Here is a 23,770-nt window from a genome sequence, read left to right as displayed (position 1 = left end):
CACACTGCATGTGGAGGTCAGCTGGCTGCCCTCCCCTGAGGTTTGGACAGCCAACCTCATATCAGGCATAGAAGCTTGAGTTTCTCCGATGCTAAGTCTTTGGACCTGTGGGGAATGCGTGTTCTCCCATTTCTCAGCTTCATGGGGCTCGTTCAGTGGCCTGTCTCAGAAGGGGCACAGCGCTCTGCTCATGCAGACTTTCTCTGTTACACTTGCCTTTGTCTGGGACCCAGCACAGTAATTGAGGTGGATGATGAGGTCGACTTTTCTCTCAGGCCTAAGGAGGGGCGGGTAGCTGGAATTGACAAAGAATGCAGTGTCCAACAGGCACAAGTGGTTCACGGACCCCGTCAGCTGGTTCGGGAAAGTATCTAGCACCGTGTCTGAAAGCCAAGATATCCAGTTACCATCATGCACTGGCACCATGATCTCAGGATGGTCACAGGCACCTGGTAGGGACCTAATACCCTGCCTGGAGCTCCTTCACCTGGGACTGGCCCTCCCACCCTCCTGCTTGCAGGCAGGATGCCTGGTGAGTCACAGCGCCCTGTTGGGGTGGACTGATGAAGAGCGGCATTATCTTGGGGCTGTTGCAAATCTTTTATGGGATACACATAGAAAACCTACTTTGACTCAGCCACGTTGCTTGTGGGGTTGCAGGGGTTTATAGGGTTTACAGGGTTTACACCCTATAAATCAGTACAGACCCTGGGCTCAGAGCTGTCCTTTCTGCCCCGGACAGTGAGAATGAGGATCATTAGGCCAGGCCAAAGCAGCCATTTGCAGGCTGCGGGCAAGTAAAATACAAATGATGGTGGCAAGTCAATCTTTGAGCCTCAGAGGCGCTGGGAGATGCACTGAGTTGAAATTGCACGACCACAGTTTAAGACCTGGCTCTGCCACTCGCCATGTGGGGGATTCTTGAGCTGGGCCATCCTTGCCCACCTCTAAGGCGCCACTCACACTAAAAGGTGCCCCCAGAGCACAACTGAAGAAATTCAGGGCCCACATTTCCCCACCAGGGTCCCAGCTTCTATGTGCTGAAATTGTTGTACAGAGTCAACTAATTAAATAGGAGCACCGCTCCACCTACCGTTCACAGCCTCACCAAACATGGAATACACCATGGGGATAGACTGCCACCCAACCCGATGAATGTGGTCGGGGGATTTTGTCATCCTTTCTCCATGGCAGCTTCAACATGCACTTCCCCTTTATCCAAGCAGAGGCAGGCAAGCAGCCAGGACGGGTTACCTCTCCACATGGAGAACTGGCTGTTCTGGAGGTAGTCGTTGTGCAGCTGCAGCCCCAACAGGAAGTTGTGGAACTCAGACACGAAGGACCTATGGGTGAGGATGCTGCGGAAAGTATTGGACAACCAGGACCCTGGGATCACCACCGCGGTGTCCAAGATGTTGGCATCACATTTGGGGATTTCAGGCAGGAGTGGCTCATCTTCTGCAGGGGAGAGGGAGGAGAGAAGGCAGGTCACAAGACCTGGGGTCCCCAGATGGCCCAGGTGAAGCCATGCATTGTTACCTGGCACCCAGAGGTCAGCCACTGTAAGTGCAGCTCATACCTTCCTTGCCTAAGTTTTAAGGCCTTGGCCAGGAGGACCCAGGCGAGAGAACAGGGGAAGCGTAATGGAGATGAGGGGTGATGACAGGCAAGGGGGGCGGGGTCCCAGAGAGGATAGGGAATCTGGAAGAGCCACCTTTAACTTTGCTCATAGATCCCTAACCCCTTAGTTCTCCTGGGCACCGTGCCACTCTGCCAGCCCTTCCCCCACCCCCCATCAGGCCACAACTGGCCCCTGAAGCTTGTGAATAGGCCTCGATGGCTCTCCCCTCTGGGCAGGGAAGACCTAACCCTAGCTGCCTTCTCATCTCTGCGAACCAGAGGTGATGCTAAAACACATGGCAGGTGGACTGGTCCTCAGTTTGTGATCCATCCCTCCCCCCATCGCCCAAGCAACAGGGGAAGCCAGTGGGTCACCCACCGATGTCGTGCACTTTATCCCTCGTCCACCTGTGGAAAAACTCCTCTGAGGTATGGGACAGATTCCAGGCATCGAGCAAGTTCAGGGAGAAGATGCTGCTCCACAAACCTAGGGACCAAGGCCAGCCGTGAGCAGTTCTATCCCAGAGCCCCTACCCAGACACTGACTGCTTCTACCTTGGCCTTGATGTTCCCTTCCAGTCAGGCTGCTCAGGAGGTGGGATAGACTTTGATTTCCCTCTCCCCACAGTGCAGCTGGACACACGGGACTGATGAGGGCTTGCTGGCAAATGCAGGAGGGTCACATGCTCAAGGATAACCCAAATCGGCAGCAGCACCCAGGACAAGATCCTGGGGGAATAGAGCAGGCCTCCCTGTCACTCCTCTAATTCAAAGGCGGGGCCTGCCCAGCATGGGGCCGGCGGGGGGTGGGGTGGTTTGCCCAGCATGGGGAGGGCGGTGGGGGGTGGCCTGCCCCTGGGCCTTGGATACCAGGAGTCACCTAGCATGTAGCACATCCTTGACTCTGGGATCCTTTTCATCAGCCGCCCCATGAAGAACTCGGATCCGAAGAGCTCAGTGGGGATGAAGGCGCCGTACTTCTGCAGGCCCACTTCGTAGGGGGAGAACTCGCACCACTCTGCACACGAAGCCACAGGGCAGGGTGTCAGTCTCAGGCTTGGACAGCCCCGTCCCCCCTCCTCACCGCTTCTACCGGGTCCTGGACCTCGTGGGGCCTGGGGCAGGGAGGCTGCAGTTCCCTCGCAGGGCACATGGGGGCGCCCGCAACCAGCCTCTGCCGGCAGGGCACGACTCTACTTTGTAGCCTGCAATGGCTCATTTGCTCCACCAAATTGGATAAAAGGAGACCACAACTGACCTCGAAACAGGGCAGGTCTCTAGAGTCCCTCCTTCTGGTCAGCTTAAGAAATATGTAGAACCTCTTCCCTATCCATCAAACCTCTGCTCCTAGAAAAGCCACAAGACCCCACCAGACTGATCCATCTACACAGAAGGGGTAGTAAAGTCAATTTCTTCAGTTGTCAGTGCAGTCTTTTGATGTAGACTTTGGCAAAACTATGGTGGCGGGGTATGTGTGCTGGGTACCTTTGCTTGCTGAGAAGGGACCCCCTTATAAATTTCTAGCCACCAGTGTTACCTCTGAAATCCTGGTTGCTTACATCATCCTTGACATTGATGGTGAGGTAGATGGGCAGGGGGTTCTGGCCCTGGGATAAAGCAGCACGCTGATCTGACAGTTTGCATTCATTTCTCTGTGGGGGGTTGGGGGGAAGGGGATGAAATGGTTAAGGAGAAGAAGCAAAGCCGCCTGGAGGCAGTGCAGAATTAAGGGGACAGTTTGGACACTCCAGCAGACCATTTCCTGGCTCCTGAGCCCACCAGACCTCTGTCCAGGTCCCAGCTGACACCGGTCAAAGCTGCTCTTAAAATGTACCTGTAGAATGTTCACCCACGCTTGGGCTATTCACCATCCCAGACATATGGACAGGAGTGGGACTGAATCTGCCATTTAGGGCTGTCCCTGGGTGTCCCAGGGTTCTCCTTGTGTCTCAAGGACCAGAGAATAAAAAGGTAGGGGTGGAAAAGGCCACCATTGTCCCTCTTCATTCCCATAATTTCCACCCCACTTTAACTCGAGCAAGTCCATTTTTCTTATCTACTTGGCATGCCTCTCATAAAATTTGTTTGGGAGGGGAAAAAGAGCTGCTTAAAAAAAAATTAAATGAAAGGCTTGGAAAACTGTGCACTAGATGGGCCACGGTCCCACTTAGTCCCTAGAGATCTGTGTTGCAAAATCAGAGTGGGAACCTGCAGATCAGCCAGGGCCACAGGCCACTTCCCGAATGAATCAGCCAGTATAGTCAAGGCCAGTTGAGGTCTTATAGGCCCAGGCTCTGACCTTAGACCCTAAGCAGCTGCTTGCTAGGTGGCCATCCACGGTTACTCAGGTGTGCGAAGGCCACTGAACCTGCGTGAGATGGTAAACATATGTGTGGGACAAATAACACTTGGGCCTCCCTTGAAAGGCAAGCAGGGTGCCTGTCATAGTGGCCCAGAGATCTGGGCACGGCAGAGCTGACTGTCCTGGAAGTACAGAAAACTATAGCCTCAGAGAAGAACCCAGTCTCAAGGGAAAGAGCCTCCTGCCTTGGCCAGAGTGGAGGAGCACAGATCTCCCAACATCAACCCTAGACTTGCTTTCCGGGGAAACCGGGCTCCTCCCACACCAAACGCCAGGCAACACTCATACTTCTGTTGTCAAAAGCCTTGGTGCTTTTCCTCCTCAGCACATGGGGCACTAAGTAGAGTTAGAATTATTAACTACCACTTGTTGATATAATTCCCATTTAAGGAACAGCACAGAGCAGGGCCAGAATTTAAACCCCATCCTGCCTGAATCCAAAAGCCAGTACCCTCAGCTTCTGCCTGCATCATAAGGACAGATTAGATGGTGGGTAATCAAGAGGGGGACGGTGGGTGGGATCCATCAAAAGCTTCGAGCGCTGGGCACCTGGGTGGCTCAGTTGGTTAAGCATCCAACTCTCCATTTCAGCTCAGGTCATGATCCTAGGCTCATGGATCCCAACCCGTGTTGGGCTCTGAGCTGAGTGTGGAGCCTGCTTGAGATTCTCTCTCCTCCCTCTGCCCCTCCCCAACTGGCACCTGTGCTCTCTCTCTCTCTCTCAAAATAAATAAACATTTAAAAAAAAGCTATTGAGGGCCTCAATTCTGAACCCCTTGACATGCAGGAGGCACTTAATTTTGTTGACAGAAAAAAAACGAAGGAATGAATGCATTCTGAAGATGAGGTTCAGGTAATCCTTGGTTTCTCAAATTGTTTGGGTTTTCTGGAAGAGGGAGCCTCCTAGAAAATAATTTGCCATCCTTCTGTCTCCTGGCAAATTCTATTTTGAATTCAGAACTCCTCAGATACCTTTGGGAGCGGGGCAGAGAACCACGGGTCTGGATAGAAATTAGGTGGAAAGTTCTGCTTTAGGGCCAAGCAACAGCCAAAGTTGGCTCCTCCCTGGGGCCTGTGCAGCTGGAAGGGTCCGGGTGTTAGCTGAGCTCTCCCTGATGTCCAGGAACACAGCACCCCTGGGGATGCCACTGCTCTACCACTACCCACATGGCTCTCACAGCATCTGAGAGCCCCAGCACAGAATGCTTCCCTTCTTGGGCATGTAGTGCTCTGATTGTTAGATCTCAGGGCAGAAGGAACCTCCTTGGGCCCATCTTCCGTGTGGTAGCCATGAGAAGGAGCATTGCAGATTTTCAACTAAGGACCTCAGCTGCTATGCTCTGAAATCCATGACTGAGTTTGTGCTGGGGTCACACTTCCCACTGGGCTGCTCCCAGCCCCTGACTGACATGAGGGATACTGAGGCAGGCCTATGCACGCCCATGGAGGGCACAAAACTCCTCTGACAGATGACTTGTCCAGAAGACTCTCCAAGAGCCTTGCTGAACCTTCTGGACCAGCAGTCTAGGATGCTTCCACCCAGCTCTTCTTCCCTCTTTCCTCCACTTGGGGTCAGACTTGTATCACAGTCTGATGACTCGCCAGCCTCCTCCAGGTCCCTCCCCATTTTCTTTCCTGGTGTCTTTCGCATGGCTCTCAGAAGACACGCTCTTCTCTGCAGGACTGTACCTACACCATCCCCACCACGAGGGTCTCAGTCATACTCTCACAGGGTATGTGTAAACAATCCCACCGTCTTCTTCCATCGTGCACTTGGGCACCTCATGCTTCCTATGGTCCAAAGATGAATCTGCAGGTCTAACCTAACTTCCTTCCACTGAAATGGAAGTCCAGACTCCCCCTCATGAAGAAAGAGAGCTGGACATCAGCCAGGGCAGGTCGGACCCCAGAAGAAGCTGAGTACCTACCTCATCCCCCAGACAGGCCTCAATCAGAAGGCCCCAGAAATCTGTAAAGGTGACCTTGTAGCCTTCCTGACTGCGCTGCCGAAGCTCCTCCTGGAATTTGCAGAGCTGGTCTGGGAATAGGGCAGGCATCTTGTCCTTGACCACATGCCTCCGTGCCTCAAATATGGCCGGCTCCAGGTTTTTGGAGGACCAGTCAGGATCACGGTACAAGGTAGCCATGGTCCTGGAGACAGATAGGCATGGGGAGAGAACTGAGCCAGCCCTGGACCAATCAACACCAGACCCTGGCCAGAGAGAAGGTGGACAGGTCACGGGAGACCCTGACCAACCAGGTCAGAAGCCTGGAGGAAAGGGGTGAACATTATTATTCATAGTCACGATGGCCACTCTTTCCTGACTGCCTACCACATGCCAGGTAGAGCATGTTGCTTAAGAAAGAAGACTCTGGGGGCACTTGAGTGGCTCACTTGTCTAAGTATCTGATTCTTGATTTCAGCTCAGATAATGATCTCATGGTCCATGGGATCAAGCCCTGCATTGGGCTCTGCACTGACAGCATGGAGCCTGCTCGGGACTCTCTCTCTCCCTCTCCCTCTGCCTCTCCCCCATGCATTCTCTTTTTTCTCTTTCTCCTTCTCTCAAAATAAAGAAAATAAACATTAAAAAAAAAGCGAGGACACTGGAACCAGGTCTTCCTGGTTCAAACCCAGACTCTGTCACTCACTAGCTGTGTCATCTTGGGCAAGTTATCTAACTGCACCTCACATTAGTTTCCCCATCTGTGGAATGGAGAGAACTATGATAATTGTACCTAACCTCACAGAGTTAATGTGAAGATTATACAAGTTCATGCAATTTAAAGTGGTTAGAACAGTAGCTGGCACAAAGTAAGGGCTGGGTCATGGAGCAGTGAGGCCAACAATTGAACCCAGGCGTGGCTGATTCCAAACCCTGGACTCTTTCCACTCTGCCACATTAATTCCCATAATTATAATGCCGGCTAAAGATTTATTTCGCCTTCTTCTTAACTTATATGTGGGCAGTGGTAAAAGAGTGAAACAAACACAGGGATCCCCCCAGCCCTGGGTTTTTGCCTTTTCATGGCCTGGACCCAACCTTTCTGTCTATGTCAGGACAGCACCTAGGAACCCCATATCCTGCGGGGGACCTTGTCTGTGGCTTCACTGTTGTCTGAGCAGTGGCCTCTTCCTTCACAGGGCTTGTTTCTGGTCTGGGAAGGTAGGGGTTAGTCAAGAGATTTCATCAACAAAAAGAACCCTACTCTCCATAAGATTCATTCTTACTTTTACATGTTTAAAAACCTTTCAAAACCATTATAAATGATTGATTTAAAAATTAAAAAAATTTTTTTTAAATTTTTTGAGAGACAGAGAGAGACAGAGCATGAGCGAGAGAGGGGGGGCAGAGAGAGAGACACACACACATAGAATCCTTGGCAGGCTCCAGATTCTGAGCTGTCAGCACAGAGCCCGACGCAGGGTTTGAACTCATGAACTGCGAGGTCATGACCTGAGTTGAAGTCGGACCCTTAACCGACTGAGCCACCCAGGCGCCCCTAATTGTTTTTTAAAAAAATTTATTTGATTGATTTTAAAGAATACTTTGCAGTGCTTCCCCAGGCCAGGAGACCCTCCCCCCTTCCCCCCTTCCCCTTAAGTTTCTCCTAGTCTTCTGCTTGGCCCAGCAGGGCCAGGAGGATACAGCTTCCCCTCCACCCTGATGGAAACAGGATTTATCTCCTTAATGTACCACCCATGAGCAATGCCAATAAATGTCAACTATCCTTCTGTCCCATCTGGGCTGAAGCCTCGGAGTTCTGATGCACCAGCAGCCCTTGGTTTTCCTAGGGCAAGTTCATATCCACTGCTCAAATGAAAGTTACTTAGAGGTCCTCCAGGATGAGGGGCCCAGCTTGGGACATTGAGGGCTCAGACGCCCATTAGTCCCTGACAGAAAATGCAGTTGTGGTCACGGGGCCCCTGCCACCCTGGACCAGGGCTGTGTTATGGCATCAGTGAGCCTCTTCCACCGTAAAGACATTAAAAATTATATTTTATGACTGCTGTATAAAAACAAATATAATAATGTTATTTATTAAAACATTTCCTTCATCCTAGAAGTTCTTCTTTTTTTCCTGACCTTAAAAGAAAGTAAAACATTTTTGTGGGCTTCTACAAGCATCGTGGGCCCTAGGAACTGTGACTTCCGCGGAGAAGTGGATGTCACGCTGGCCTCACCTTGGGGGGCTTGCTCTCCTTGCTCATCAGCAGAGAGCAAGGAGGTAGGAGCCTGAGGAAGCCGTCAGGGCAGAGGGAGGGGCGAGGATGGGGGGTGGGCCGAAGTGTGCGCAGCCAGAGCTGGGCCAGCTCCACCCAGCCTGGGATACTTGGCATGGCTGGAGAGGGCACTGCATCTTCCCGGCAGGATGGGGTCAGTGGCAGCAGTGGTTCACTCACAGCTGGCCACCGTGCTCCAGGGTCCCTGCCACAGCCTCAAGGTACCTGGTACTGGGAGAGGCTCTCACAACTACCCCATGGGGTCAGTGCCATTGTTATCCCTACTTTACAGATACAGAAACTGAGACTCAGAGAAGTCGAGCCTCTGCCCAAGGTCACACAGCTCTAAGTGGCAGAGCTGCCCAGTCTTTGTGAGTCCCTCTACCTTGGGGTGGGGAGAGCTTCACCAGAGACCCCAGGCCGGCCCATCTACTGCTTTCTCTGGGCCCCACCAGACAGTGACACCCAGCTCCTTACCAGGTGGCCCCTGACAGGCCAGTGATGTAGCTGGCACAGTTCAGGATGTTCAGCTTCTGCAGCCCCAGCAGGTGGCCGTACATGGCGGTCATGGATCTTGCTCCACCCCCAGTGGCCATGATGGCTATCAATGGTACCTGGGAGCACAGAGAGGCAGGCTGTTGAGGCAATGCTGGGTGGGAGATGACATGGAGTGACAGACAAATGCTTAGATGGAGGAAGCATAGCTGGCTACGGACAGCCAGAGTGAGGCTTTGGGTGGCCTAAAAACGGCCTTTCAGAGTGATGGGCCACCCGGTAGGTCTAGGATTAGATCTTTGCTCCAAAACCAACAGTTGGTGAGGGTCTGAAGCCTCACACAGTTTGGTCAATCAGAACATCACGGCCAGGAGAGTTCTTAATGCTGTTAGTCTAGTCCTCAGTTAACAGCTGAGGACACTGGGGTCCAGAGGGCCAAGTAATTTGCTTCAGAACCCAGCTAGTGTGTGATTCCCTAATGGTTTCCTCTAGAGAAGCATATGATATTAGGACACCAGGCCCAGACCCGGCACACAGTATGTGCTCAGTATGTACTATAACTGATAACAGCAGAAATCCATGAATTGTTGATGTGGGAAGGAGCAGAGGTGTCACCTCTGGCTTTATATAGGATTAAGATGCCTTGCAGTTTTTCCCTAAAGATGGGAGGGCAGGGAGGAGGATCTTTGCCAAGATGTACTCTGTCTTTGAGTGGGGATTGTAAGATCCTTCTGTCGCCTCAAGGCTCATCACAGCCCTCTGCAGGCATGAGGTCTCCATCCTCTCGCCCAGGGTCAGCCTCAGGAGTCCGCACTTGCAGGGTGACCTGCTGCTCAGGGGGATGTGGGCCTTGGTCCATACCAGCAAGGTGACAAAGGCTCTAACAAAGGCACACTGTCTGCCCCATGGGAAGAAGCTGGCCCAGTGAGGGGAAGCTGCTTCTTTGGGGCTTCTGACTGCTGTTCTTTCTGGAGGTCCTGTATCTGTGCATGTTTGCGGGGAGGGAGAATTGAAGAACAAAGAGCCCAGAGCCTTTTGGGGGGAGATGCTAGAGCTTCAGATGTTTCCTGGCTGCGAGGGGCCATTTTGTCCCTGTGTAAAGACCTCAGGACCTGTTAGTGCATGGGGAGGGGCCACTGGGGCTCCTTCCTTTCTCTCTCCGCTTTGCCCTCCCTTCCCTTTGCAAACACACAACTGAATCACCTCCAGCACAGCCCTCAGCTGGGCACCCAGGAAAGGCAGTGCCAAAGCCACACTGGGGCAAAGGAGGGCTTGGGGGTGGCTGGCAAGGAGCAGTGTTGAAGGACCAGCTCAGTTCAGAGGGGGACTAAGCCGGGCCGGCAGACCTCTGCTTACCCACCTTGTCCGTATGCAGGTCCTCCTCCAGCTGCAACACCTGTTTCAGTGCCTCGGCCACCACCACCTTCCGCTTCTGCAGAAACTCCAGCTCTGCCTGGCATAGGCTGAAGCCCAGCCGCACGTCAAGCGTCTGGGGGCTACAGGGACAGAGGGCCTCGGCTAAGTGGTCCTATAGATTCCACTACTATGGAGAAGACATGGCTTTGGGGTCAGTTGGACATAGGCTTGAAGCCTGGTTCTGCCCTATACCACCTCTGTGACCTTGGGCCTCTGCCTTCTCATCTGTAAAATGGGGCTAACCGTGCTTAACTCCCATTCTGTCTTCAGCACTTAGTGAGACTGACAAACGAGCAGCCCCTAAAGCCTTAGGTGATGCACTCTAAACAGGTCCTCGACAAAATCAGGGATTCGATGAAACCCTGCCTCCTCAGCACGATTTGGAAACTCCAGAAAGGCTTCCCCCCGGTATCTTGAGGGATACCACCAGGTTACTTGAGGTTACCCCCAGGTAGCCTGAGGCCAGATGTGGGTAACAAGGAGCCCTGAGATCCTTGTGGCCAATCCCTGTGGTCCAGGCTCTACAGTAAGGGATTTCCTGGGGAGCTCTCATTCTTCGGTAAGTTCTTCCTGCTCCTGGAGTTAATACTCTTTCTGTGTGTTTGTGAAACTGACAAAAACCCTTTATAGTCCTGATGTCACCCTATCATCCCTACAGGTCCACAAGGCAGGTGGGGCAGGAGCTGCTTCCGCATGTCCAACAGTTGCCTTATTTTTATCACATCCCTGCCCTGGACAAGTTCAGGCTCTTGGCCTGGCAGTCAAGACCCTATCTGGTCTGTCCAACCTCACCTTTTACTACTTCTTAGAAGAGGTCTGTTGACTCTCAGAGCCCAGAAGTAGTCCCAGTTCTGAGCCTTTGTGCAGCCCTTGCCTTCACCAGAAGCTTCTTCCATCTGCCTACTTATATCTCTTATGTTCTCAGGTTCAGCTCCCCAGGGGCTCTGGGTGAAGGGACCTTGACAATTTCTGACCTGAATCTTACTTAGCAGCCTGACTCACTAACCAGATCACATGTCCTGGAAGGCAGAGCCTGGGAGCTCTACCGTTGTGTTTCCTCCATGTCAAGCATAGTCCTAGAGACACAACTGTGAGGAAATAACTCCTTCCTTGGCCTCGACAAAAACTAAATAACAAAACAACAGCAGTTGATATTTGCTGAGTGTCCCCCTTGTCAGACAGATCACTGAGTACTTCACATGTGTTCTCTGGACATGTGTTCACTGGATCCTCAGAGCAAGGCAAGAGTGGACAGTATTCTTGGTTTTGCTCCAGTTTACAGATGAGAAAAACTGAGACCTAGAGACGTTAAATAACTTGTCCAAGGGCTAATCAAATTGTAAATGGTCACTTGATATTTGACAAGGGTGCCAAGACAATTTAAAGGGGGAAAGAATAGTCTTCTCAACAAATGGCGGGGGGGGGGGGGACAACTGGACATCCACATGCAAAAGGATGAAGCCAGATCCTTATTTCCTGCTGAATGTATACAATAACTCAAAATCGGTCATAGACCTAAGTGTGAGAACTAACAGTATACAACCCCTAGAAGAAAACATGGGAGTAAATCTTCATGACCTTGGATTAGGTAATGGTTTCTGAAATCTGACACCCAAAGCATGGGTGACAAAAGAAAAAATGTAGATACACTGTGGACTTCACAAAGTTAAAAACGTCTTTGCTTCCAAGGACATTATCAAGAATGTAAAAAGACAGGGGTGCCTGGGCGACTCAGTTGGTTAAGCATTCAACTCCTGATTTCAGCTCAGGTCATGATCTCACAGTTGTGAGATCGAGCCCCATTTTGGGCTCTGCACTGGGCATGGAACCTGCTTAAGATTCTGCACATGCATGCTCGCTCTCGCTCACTTGCTCTCTCTCACTCTCTCTCTCTCTCTCTCTCCAGATAAACAAGAAGAATATAAAAAGACAACCTCCAGAATAGGAGAAAATATTTGCACATCATATATCTGATAAGGGACTTATATCCAGAATATAAAAAGAACTCTTACAACTTAACAATAAAAGGTAAATAACCAATTTTAAAAAATGGACAAAGTATTTGGAGAAGAGACATTTCTCCAAAAAAGATATAAAAATGGCCAAAAAGCCCATGAAAAGATGCTCAACCTCCTTAGCCATCATGGACATGCAATTCAAAACCACATTTTACCCCCTAAGATGAATAAGAGGGGCAGACAGAAAGAGGGTACTTTACCAGGGTGTAGACTTCACGTGTAACTCACAATTCTCACCCTGGGAAGTGAAAGATGAACAGCTTTGCAGAGACAACTTAGAGCCAAGTGGTCCCAACTGACAAAGTGGAGTCTCACCATACTGTCCACCCCGACTTGACTCAGCACACACATGTGCACACAGATAGGTACATACGCACATACATGCACGCACAAGCTCCCCTCATTGCCTCTTCTGGATTCCCTCTGCGATCCTTCCCTCAGCCTCTACACATTCTCTTTGGCTCCCTGCTGAAGCTTACAGCCTCCTACTCCTCCAAAACTCCTCTGTCCCACCTGAGAGACCCCCATGCATCACCACCCCCCAGGCTCTCCCCATCTGTCTGCCGCAGAAGCTTCGGGCTAAGCTGCTCAGGGGCCCCTTCTCACACCCGGGCCCTTACCACCGGCAGGGTCACAGCCTGGCCGTCAGGAAGGCAATCGAGGGGCTGGCAGACAGGGCTGTTCTTGCGCGCACAGCAGCAGCAGGGCTGGAAGGATAGGCGGGTTCTGTGAGGGGGGTGAGGGGCTCCTCTGGCAGCCCCACCCACACCGGTGCCCTACGCCACCCCCACTGCCACTGGTCTGTACCCCACATCTCCACTGGCTCTTGGGCACTTCCACGTGCATCCGGGGCTGGAAGTACTTGGGGTAGTGGAAGCAGGCCAGGTTCAGGCAGCAGGGCTCCTGGCAGTGCGAGACGCGCTGGGTGTGCTCGAAGGACTCCTTTACTGTCACCAGGAGGTCCTTCACTGGAAGAGAGGACAACGGGCCTGAGCCCCTAGAAGCCCCTTTCCCCACCCCCAGCCTGGATCAGGAAAATGCCGAGCTGGAGGAACCCAGGACGGGGGTTTACAAGCATCGAGGGCCCTGGTTAAAATGCCTCAGAGTCTTACTCTGTAGGGCCACGCAGATCCCAGGAATCTGCAATTAACAAGGCTGTGTGTGGTGCTGACAAACGAAGTTCCCAGAAAGCCCTGAGATACTGAGTCCTCTGGACTGGTCCCCCTCCTACTACATTGGAAGCAGGACCTCACCGCACCACCCGTTTGGGCGTGTGGGTCCTTCTCCCCGACCCTTCCCCATGTCTGTGTGGCCAGGCTGCTCTCCTCTCTTGGGACAGGACTGGAAGACTTGAATGGGTGAGATGGGGTGGTGCGGTGAACGGAAGAGTCTTGTAATTGTCGATCTCTTTGGTCCCTGCCAGCCATAAAATTCTAGGACCCTCCATGAATTATAATCTGACCAGAGGAATGGGTGCAGCTAGAGGGGCCCTGGGTGTTGCCAGGAACCTCTGGTCTGGCAGGAGTGCAGTGCAGACCGGCATGGGCACAGTGGGCAGGGATGTGCCTCTGACCTCAGCCCAGGGCGCTCATCAGGCCTGAGAGGTTCTGAGGGTCATGTGGGTACTTGGAAGAGCATGCTCCTTCCAGAGCAGGGGCGGGGGCGGGATTCACGGCCCCTGAGGGTGGTGTGATCCCGAGGAGCCCCAGCCAGGCTCAGTCCTGACTGAGCTTAGGGCAGCGGTGGGAAGAAAGACTACCTGTTCCCCCCTCCACCCCCCTGCAGCAGCGGGGGTCAAAGGACTCACTTTTCCTGCTCTTCTTCTGCCTCCTGCATTCTGCATGAACCTCTAAGCAGGAGACTTGTCGAGACTAAAACAAAGGAAGGGAGAGTCCATCTGGTCACAAGCTGTGTCCTCCCTCTGCCAGGCCAAAGGGAGGAGGTGAAGAATGAGGGGATAAATTCAGCGCTGGGCTGATTTGGGGCTGACTCCAGGGAACAATGGTGCTGACCACATTTTCTGAACCCAGTCAAGGTTTCTCATCTCCTTAAGAGATGCAGTGTTTGAAAATGAAGCCGTCCTGAAAAATCTAGGATGTAGGGTCACCGTTTACTAGGGGCCATGTTCTCAGCTACAGGTCAGGGATAGAACCTGAGGGATTTGGTCCAAAATAAAAAGAGGGGACATTCCACTGTGAGCTTTGGAAGTGAGAACTTCCAACAAAACATTCTTCTAAAGTCAAATTCCTTTACCACAAACTCCCAAAGGCTGATTTGGCGGTTGGGGGGGGGGGGGAGATCTCCTTGAATCCTAAGGCTTTAAATGCATTTAACTGAGATGTCTGTACCAAGAGCTGAATTATGAAAATCTTTTAAATACTGAGCTTGTGCTTATAGAGGGATCGGACCTGGGGGGAAATGGGACAGAGACAGATTCTGGGAGGAGGCTGCTTCCAAGTGGGTGCTTTTACTGGGGAACCTCCCAAGGGGAGGGGCCATCCTTGTGGGACACAGGATGCTGGGCCAGGGTATGGATGCCCCAGCTCCCTCCTCCCTAGAAGCAGGGACCCAGTCCCTGCTCCACCCATCCAAGCCCCCAAATGGCCTGCTTTAGTTAGTCTGACTCCTGGCGGCCTCCGGGACAGGGGCTCAGCTTCTGTTCCCCTGGGAGCAGCAGCCATATGAGGCCTCTGGAGCTACAGGCACCTGGAAGGACAATTACCACCAGCACGCCGTTGGTGACGAGGGTCTCAGGTGGAAAGGGACTGGAAAACAAAATGAGAACTCCCTGTCAGTTATAGCATTCTTGCCTGGTTTCTCACAAAGGTGTTGAAAAACCTAAATAGGGTCATTAATGAAAATTTATGAAAAATAGCAGCTTAAGAAACATTAGCTCTGCGGGTTGTCAAGGGAAAAAGTGGCAAACATTTTAAATAGAATAGGAAAAAAATAAATGTATAGGATGGAAGGAAAAGAGTTCCTCTTTTCTTTCTTCCTTTATTTCTTTATTTCCTTTCTTTCTTTTTTTTTCTTCAGGGATAATGCTTCTTTATGCCCAGCTGTAGGGAACTATGAGGATAAATAGGTAGCAGCAGGGAGGGGCCTGAGCTCACCAGCTGCAACAGATGCAGTAAATAGTTCTGGTGGCAAAAATGACCCATTCTCCTGTCTGCGCTTTATTTAATTCATGCATTTAACAAACACTTATGACCCAGCTAGAGAGGGGCCTGGTGAATGTGAAATGTCTTCATGTTATAAAGTCAGGAACATAAGCCTCCAAGGTTACAATTAGTCTAGGAGAGTCCACAGCCTCCCTTGCCAAAATTAGGCCCAAGATGACTGTGTCTCCAGATCAACTCTTACTACCAATTGTGACACGTTTCATTTCGCAAGCTATAAGGAATTTTCCCCCCTAAAAGTCTTGTTAGATCAAGAACTGGAGGAGAGAGCCCAGATTTCTTCAATGGGAAACAGAGTTGATTTTAATTTGTCAATCAGCTGTTGATGGGAAATGAGGCACCCCAAAGAGTTCCAAGAGCCCCTAGGCAGAGGACTGTTGGAGTGGAGTTTGGTAAGCCTTCTTGTTACCCTCCCCCTGCTCCTCTGCAGATCCTAACATGGCAGGGGTGGCAGTGGGGTGGGGAGGGTGTGGTGCTCAGCTCTACCAAGACTATGGAGAGGAGTCAGCTGCCCAGTTTGCCCAATCACAAGGCACACTACCATCCTGAGCAGACTTCTCCCCTCCCCTTCCCATTCCCTTCCCCCCTCCTCTTTTTGTCCTCTTCTCTTTCCTATCTTCCAGCTCTGGGGCCTAATTCTACTTGAGTTCCCAGCATAGTCGTATCTTCAAGACCTGGGTCATTTTCCTAATTGAAAATGATGGGAAATAACCCCATATGTTGGGCCTGAGCATCCTCTTGATGTGATTCTAGAGTTGGGTGCAGAGGGGGAGAGTCTGCTTCAGGCCAGGGTTTGGGGGAGCTTATTCTAATAATTTGGGGTTGAGGATGAGACACCCTGGTCCTGACCTCTTTCTCAGCCTGGCATCTATGAGACCCCATCACCATGTGGCAGGAATTCTTCCCAGAGGCCACTCTCAGGAATGCAAGGGAGCTGAGGCAGGCAATTTGGCCAGAATTCTTAATCTTTGAAGCCATATTGATGTCAGTAGAATAGTGTGAGTAGGGGTGGGGCCCGGGCACCTATAGTATTTAGAAACCCTCAAGTGATTCTGATGCACCCTGTGGGGTGTCAGGGGTAAGCGTGGAAGAGGGGAAGGCAGCAAAAAGGCAGACTAGGCTCTGAAATGCTTGTGCCTGGAGCCACTGGGGAGTGAGGACTTCAGTGGGGTCCTACGGGGCTGGGACCTACTCACCTCTCCTCCAGCAGGAACTCTACCTCCAGCTCTTCCATGCCCTGGCAGAGGGATAAAAGGAAGGCAGCTGTGAGCTGGGGCTGTACCTGTCTTCCCCAGAACATGCCCCTTTAGCTTCTACCCCCCGCTTCCCATTGCTCTCCTGACTTCCCAAGGGGCTCAGCACCTTGGGCAAAAGAGAGCTGAACTATTGTCCCCTGTAAACTCAACTCTGAAGGATAGGGACTCCTTCCTTCATCCATTCCTTCCCACCTCTTGTATAATTTCAGGAAGTTGTGACTTCATTGGACCTTAATTTCCCTGCCAGAATGTAATTCAGGCAAGAGCAAGGATACTCATTCTCTGCTGTGTTCCCAGTGCCTGGAACATAGTAGGAAATAAAGTTCTGTTGAATGACTGAATGGGTAATATCCTGGTCTTTTCCAGCTCTTTCTCTGATTTTCAGATTTACTCTTCTTTTCCCTCATCTGTCCCCTGTTCCCTGGGCCATCCCAACAGCAGGACTCGGAGGGAAGAAAGGGAACCAATACCTATTACACCTCCATTTTGTACCGGGAACAGTGCTAGGTGCCTTAATCATGTTTTCCCATTTCAATGTCACAACGACCCTAAGTGGTAGGTATCATCATTGCCATTGGATAGATGAGGAAACAGAATACAGAGGAATTAAATAAATTCTGCAAGGTTACACAACTAGTAAGAATAGCACTGGGATTGACCCAGCAGTACTATCTTTTCCTCACTTGGTGACAGAGAGAAGCCCATAGAGTGGCATCATAGAAATAACCAGCTGCTCCTCATGAGGCAGGAGGCTGAGGGACTGGACACCTGCACCCACCTCTGGGTTGAGTGGGAACTTCATATGGGTTTTCTTTCGGAAGCAGAGCTTGGTGAGGTCATAGAGGACTGTCAACAGGTGGTCGTTTGGTGTCACTGTGTCTTCATCACAGATGCTCAGCTCCAGCACGTTCTAGGGGAAAAGGGAGGGTGCAAGTCTGGTTACTGTGTTTTTATGGACTCATTCCCTAGCAAGGAGGTGGGTTTGAGGTCTGGGGAACAGCATGCAGGTCCCTGCCCAGGTATGAGAGACTTTTGTAGAAAAATGAACTCGGGCGGTGGGGGATAGTGTCTATACCCTCCTTTCCAACTCTCCGAAGACTTCCTGACCCTCTGCTCTGATTCTCCTGGATAATTTTTCTCTTTTGCAAGGTTGGGAAGGGCCTGTGAAGTGTGAGGGATGTCATTTCACCTGGGGGAATGATGGAAGTGCAGAACAAGCAAAACCCTTCCCAAGTCATAGACTGTGTTCAGCACTGGGACCCCAGTTGCTGAAGACAGCCCATTAATTACTAGAAAACCCAATTCAGGGAAACTAACACCTTAACACTCCAGGGGAGTGATGTGACAGGTTACAGTGATTCTCATACTTGATGGCCTTGGGGTGAGGTATTTGAACTCTATACTTTGGTTTATCAGATCCTAATAAGGTCTTATGAGTGGTCCCAAAGCTATGTTAAGAGTTGAACAGCTGCCCTGTCATCTGGCTGAACACTGAGGTCAGTGGTTTTGGGTGACATGGATTAGCCTCTGAGGTCTCTGGTTCCAAGGATCCTGGGAGATGTGGGTTGGGGCTGGGTTTGCCTCTTTGGTCCCTACCAGGTGGACATAAGGTGGTCTGGTGGTTCCCTACTGAATGAGATTTTCTAGAAACACAGACATGCCCCACAACCAACCCCACATATTCATATGAACAGCTCCATAGCTCTTTAGACAAAGGAAGTTCAAATTCTGCTTTCAAGATGGCAAACTGAGCCCATGCCAAAAACCATATATATGATATGGTTATCAAAACCATATATATGATAGAAGAGATATTTTTATAGTAACAGTATAAAGTCCTTCTTGAAAGTTAAAAGGACTCATCATGAACCAGAAATAAATAATCATCCTAAAATGTGGAAGCAGTAAGCTGGAGATGTCAAGCCTCAAGTATCCCAAGACTGGGGTCAATACCTCCATGATGAAGCCAAGTTTGTTTTAAGAGCACTCTGCTTGGGATGCTCAAGGGAGAATTCTCCCATAGGAGGTGTGAACACAACTTAGAATCACCATATATCTGAGGAAGGCCAACACCATGAAAAAACTCAACAAAGGAAAGAACAGACACTCAAGGAATTAGAAATAATAAAGCCTTCTAAAAAGGATTTAAGAGAGGGTAAACCCTCCAGCTGGAATTAGACTGGCCTTAGACCTAGTGAATAGAATGGCCCTTCCCCTCCATTAGTTTCCTACTTGGAGCATGTTCTGGAGCACACTCAGTTTTGTGGCAGGGAGCACCAAGTTCCAGCAATGATCAGGTAGAAGGACAAGAGAGAAAGGAAAGAAGGTAGAAAGATAAGTAGACTCAGAGGGAAAAACACGAGGCAGGCCTAATAAAGGAGTGGGTGAGCAGAAAGATGGATTGCTAAGAGGAGGAGAAGTAGGTGGGAGGAAAATAGACATAAGAAGGACACATAAGCAACAGAAGGACAAGTAGTCATGGAGGGGAGCAGAAATGTAGGCAGGGCTGACAGGTGTTGTCCTCCAAGTCTCACCTTCACTTGGCTCTGGATCTGGAAGCTGAAGGTTTCATTCCACTCTGGGTTTGGGCAGTTGGAGATGGTCCTAGTCCTCAGCCTTTCACGAGAAGCGGTGGGCAGCCAAAGGCTCACAAAGCAGTCTGTCTGGCTCACTGTCCAAGGAAGACAAGGGTTGGGGGGAAAACTGGGGAATCAACCCGGGGCCAGAGAGGAGAGTGTAGAATCAGAAGGAAACTTCAGGCAAGTCACTTCCAGAGCAAGCCCTTGTCTCAGCTTTAGCCTTTGTCTACCCTCCTGACTCATGGGTCTGGATCTCCAGAGACATTTGTCCCAGAGGTCTCGAGAAGGCCACAGCCTGCAGGCTAGAAAATTCACAGAGGGGGATTCAGGTCCCACTGGATTCTTCTCATGGACACTGAAGGCTTCTGGCTCTTTTCAGAAGCACCCTAGCTTTTTTAGCAAATGCTTGCTAGATTGGGACAAGGTATGGCCACACAATTTTTCCTCTGCCAAGGGAAGAGCTGAAGAACCAGCCCCATAAAATCCAGTTTAACCCTTGTTTAGCCAAGGTACCAGGGAAACCAAAGTAGGGCTCTACTCTTCCTCTGGGCTGGTGACAAGCAAGGATTAGAAGGAGCACAGTCTGGGGCACTTGGGTGGCTCAGGTGTCAAGCTTCTGACTTTGGCTCAGGTCATGATCTCATGGTTCGTGAGTTCGAGCCCCGAGTCAGACTCTGCACTGACCGTGCCGAGTCTGCTTCAGATTCTGTCTCCCTCTCAGGAGAATCTAGAAGCAAGGACCACAATTTAAATATGACTTAATGTCTCAACTGCAGCTACCAGGCTCTTCATACCTACACGAGTCTCCCAGCATGAGAAAGGTGACCCAAGAAGCCCTCACATCTGAGGCCGTATCCTTTTTTTTTCTTCTTTTTTCTCATTTGAAATGAACAACCCAAGGGTGATATTACTGTGTGTGCTCTGGAGAAGGGACAAAGGCTTTATTCTTAAAAGTCTCTCCTAAAGTAGAGGAATGCTTCTCAGGTCTTCTAGTTGGAACAGCAGAAGGCATAGGGCAAAAAAAAAATAGCAGCTTAGCCTGGTTCCCTCCCTCCATTCTACCTGGGAGGAGGGAGGAAGAGATGCCATGACTGCCTTGTCACTCTCCCGGCAATCTGCTGGAGAAATTCCCAGGGCACACACCAGATTTTTAGGAAATGATAAAAGTCAATACAATCTTCAGTGTCAGAGAGTCCTCTACTTGGTGAAGCTAGTATGAAGATAGGAGTTTTGTTCTGATAGGACTGATCCAAACTAGTTCATAGTTATTATTAGTAATGTCCTCCTGGACTGACTGGTCTCATGCTGTCACTACACTGAGAACATTATCAGTGGTAAGAACGACAGTTTATATCATTAGTATCCCTAGCTTCTGATTTCATCTCCAATGTCTGATTAATCTTTGAGGGCTGGCCATTTAGTGAATTGGAATTCATGGCTCTCCTCCCACCCAATAAAGGTAAGACGACACTGCTTTTAGAGGCCATAATCAGATAATCCAGAGGCAAAGAATGACCAAAACCTAGAGGGATGCAGAGAAAATGATGACCCCTCTGTGCCCAGCCTACTCCTCCTCATGTCAACTCAGGTGTCTGGCCCAGACACCAAGTGTTGTCCTTGGCTCTCACATGGCATCAGTTTAACTCCTCTGACCTCACCAGACCACCCACCTCTTACTTGTACTGCCACTGCCTTGGTGAAGGCCACCATCACCTCTGCTGCCACTTCCCACTCTTCTGCTGGCTAGCCTCTTCAGATTTCAGGAAGAGCCTCTTCTGGAAGGCTTCTCTGAGCCCCCACCTCTGGGCCAGGTACTCCTCCTAGCTTAGAGCCTCTGCTCCTCTCCTGGCAGGGCTCTGGTTACACCACACTACAATGCAGGTCAGAACATCTGTCTCCACTGCACCTTGAACACCAAGAAGGCCTGGAGTCTGTGTTTTGGCACTTGCCAGACATTTGCTGAATAAATGAATTGAATGGAAAAGCCCAACTTCCTGATTTAGAGCACAGTATCAAATTCTGGACTGAGGCACCACAGATACAGGCAAGTAAGCTGATGTCCAATTGTCTATAGGGAGACTCCCCAGGATCTCCCGGGACCTCTCTGTTGGCTTTTCCTGGACACTCGTCATTCCTCCTTAGCCTGAAACATTCTCCTCAGGTTTGCCTCCCGTACAGTAGGAACCTGCAGGCAGGGACCCCACCAACTCTATACCTATCTGCTTAGCATGATTTGATTGACCCTGTAAAGGCCCCTTTGCCTCCAAAATCCCTTTCCTATTATCAGTCTATGCTTATCCCATTAGGCCCATGAAATAAAATCTCAGTATTTTTGGCCTAAGGTTTAAATCTCTAGTTAAGATACAAATACTGGAAGAGACAGGATTGATCACACACCCACACTTCAAGCACTGATTTGTTTTTCAGTTATTTCCACAAGAATGGGAAGGAGAGTGAAATCCTGGAGAGGGAGAGATGATTTGGTGGAGCAAGGCTGCCAGGGGCCTGGATGATAATCTGGAGCAGGCATCATTATCTGACTATAAGGAGAGTGACCAGCATGTTGGCAATAAAGAATAGTTAAGCAACACTGACCCAATTCTGAGTATTTCAGGGACTGCAGAGGATTTCCTAGGCATTGATAGGTTTTGATCCTTGTTCCTTTTAGAGTGACAGAGGGCTTGGTCATTTGAATGACATGCTTCCTTTCCTGGAATGTGGGTGGCAAAGATGACTCAGTGAGATCTACAGATGTTGAGAACACTGTTTTCCTAATACCTCTGGAGACACCTGCCTCACATCCCTTGGGGTACTGGTTTGAGTTTTAATTTTCTTTTCCCAAGAGGAATAACACCTCTTGGGAGCTAGGAAGTTTCTAGGTCCACTCTATCCAGTCCTGGCTCAGGGCTGGCCAGAGCGCACCTTGACGAGGGAGTCATCACTGAATCTCATCCCTTTCAGGCTCCTTGAAATCATAGGAAACTCAGACAGACACTAGAGGGCTGGACCAGAGTGGAGCTCAGTTTTGATCTAAGCTAGAAGGGAAAAGTTTGGGGCAGGAGTAATCTAGGACCCAGAAGATATCAGGATAGTTGCAAACCTCACTAGGCAAGGTGACAGAAGAGCCCAGCCTAGGTCAACTGTGGAGTCTACAGGAACGTGCCCCAGGCTGGAGCCCCCAGACACCATGTATGCCTCCCACCCTGTTCCTCAGGAGAAATGAGAGAAACATAAACAACAAGGGGTTCCCCAAAGGGGCCTGGAAACCCCCAAAGGCAGCTGTGTGCCAGAGGAGTGTGTGGGGAAGGGGAAGAGGAGGGTGGTGGAGCCAGACCTCAGCCCTCTTGTCTGGCTGCCTGCTCTCCCATCTCCCCACCTCTGGGATATGCAGAGGATGGGTGTGGCAGGAGAAGACAGAAGAAAGGGGCTTGGACAAAGGGAAGGTCTGCACACACAGGTGCAGGCATGCCATGAGAGCGTGCAACCTGTGTGACCCGAAGGGTTGGGACACACACACCCTAGGAGTGGAGGCAGGTGAGTACAGCTGTGGGCATGTGCAAGCTGTGGGTATCCCAGGGTGGGGGGAGTGGGTGAACTCTGCCCAGGGGTGGGTGAAGTGTCAGTGACCCATGGTGGCATTGGAAAAAAGGCAAAAGAGGTGGCCAGGCCCCGGACCCAGGGAACCCTTCTCTTCAGATCACTCTCTGGTGGCCTGGGAGGTCCCAAGGAGCCTGAGGAGAAGTCTCTGGGCCTCCTGCCAGCCTCTTGGCAGAGCTAGGCCCGACTGGACACTGGCTGCAATTGCCCCCGTTGGCATGGGCTCTGGACACCATGCCCTCCAGGGGGTCCAGCTGGAGTCCTTCGTGACCTCTTAGCTTTCCCTGAGCCCCAGGGCCCTCCCTCCTTTGTTGTACACACTCCTGCCTGCATTGCTACAACAGTTTCCCAGCAAATTAGTCAGCCTCTCCCCACCTATGCTTCAGCACAATCTGCATATGACCTCAGGAAATCATGCAATCCCTTCCTCAAGAACTCAGGTGCCCTATCACTTGGATCCCCATCCCTTCTCTGCCTGGCCCTAGCCTCCTTCCCCTGCTCCTCCTCCCTCTACCTCCCAGAGTCCAGACCTGGAATCAAACACTGCTTCCACCATAGGCAATCATTAGACCTCACATGCAGAGTGGGCCTCAGCACTACCCTCAGGTTGTGGGAGGAGCACATGTTGTTTTGAGGCCTGCCCTTCTCCCTCCCCACCCCCACGGGCCACAGGTGTCATGTGGCTCCTCTACCTCCCTCAGGATTGCCCCTCCTGCAGATGGGGCTCCCAGGACCTCTGGATGCCCATGCCCTGCCCCTTTCAGACCCCAGGCCCTCAGAGCAGCCTTCCTTAGCTACTCCCGGCTTTCAATGTCCTCCTCCAGGTCTAAATTCTACAGTGACAAAGTTAGAATGCCATTTCCTGTTACTAGTCTATTATCACTTTGGGTGTAAAAGTCTTCCCTTGTTAAAATGTATACTTGGTGTCATGGCTGTTGGCATTCTTTGCCCCCCTGAGGCTCTTGAGTCTAGCTGAATCCCAGGGTGAGGGCAGTGGGAGTAAAATGGAGCTTTGGGGAAGCC

The 23,770-nt window shown here is 50.9% G+C and overlaps 1 protein-coding gene and 2 long non-coding RNA genes across 3 annotated transcripts in view; 2 read left to right on the top strand and 1 right to left on the bottom strand.

The window, feature by feature from the left end:
- PLA2G4E (phospholipase A2 group IVE) overlaps positions 1-23,770 on the bottom strand; it is a 57,315-nt gene that overhangs the window by 3,719 nt on the left and 29,826 nt on the right. Inside the window, exons 3-18 of the mRNA XM_078448524.2 lie at positions 19,106-19,242; positions 17,350-17,481; positions 16,512-16,552; positions 14,859-14,901; positions 13,944-14,007; positions 12,944-13,104; positions 12,757-12,843; positions 12,337-12,374; positions 10,063-10,198; positions 8,685-8,821; positions 5,911-6,133; positions 3,158-3,272; positions 2,501-2,638; positions 2,000-2,107; positions 1,255-1,458; positions 217-383 (exon numbers count right to left, since the gene is read on the bottom strand). Coding sequence (XP_078304650.2) covers positions 217-383; positions 1,255-1,458; positions 2,000-2,107; positions 2,501-2,638; positions 3,158-3,272; positions 5,911-6,133; positions 8,685-8,821; positions 10,063-10,198; positions 12,337-12,374; positions 12,757-12,843; positions 12,944-13,104; positions 13,944-14,007; positions 14,859-14,901; positions 16,512-16,552; positions 17,350-17,481; positions 19,106-19,242 — 1,931 coding nt within the window. The remainder of the gene's footprint in view (positions 1-216; positions 384-1,254; positions 1,459-1,999; positions 2,108-2,500; positions 2,639-3,157; positions 3,273-5,910; positions 6,134-8,684; positions 8,822-10,062; positions 10,199-12,336; positions 12,375-12,756; positions 12,844-12,943; positions 13,105-13,943; positions 14,008-14,858; positions 14,902-16,511; positions 16,553-17,349; positions 17,482-19,105; positions 19,243-23,770) is intronic.
- Positions 1-23,770, top strand: part of LOC144616687 (uncharacterized) — a 30,037-nt gene that overhangs the window by 4,733 nt on the left and 1,534 nt on the right. The window lies entirely within an intron of this gene.
- LOC144616689 (uncharacterized) lies at positions 17,475-21,738 on the top strand. Its single transcript, XR_013556260.1, has 2 exons — positions 17,475-17,590; positions 21,578-21,738. It is a non-coding gene; the product is annotated as an uncharacterized LOC144616689 (long non-coding RNA).

Source organism: Panthera onca, chromosome B3 (genome assembly GCF_046562875.1).
Source record: "Panthera onca isolate mPanOnc1 chromosome B3, mPanOnc1 haplotype 2, whole genome shotgun sequence".
Taxonomy (NCBI): Eukaryota; Metazoa; Chordata; class Mammalia; order Carnivora; family Felidae; genus Panthera; species Panthera onca.
Note: the sequence above shows the minus strand (reverse complement) of the source record. Positions and strands in the feature narration are given on the sequence as shown.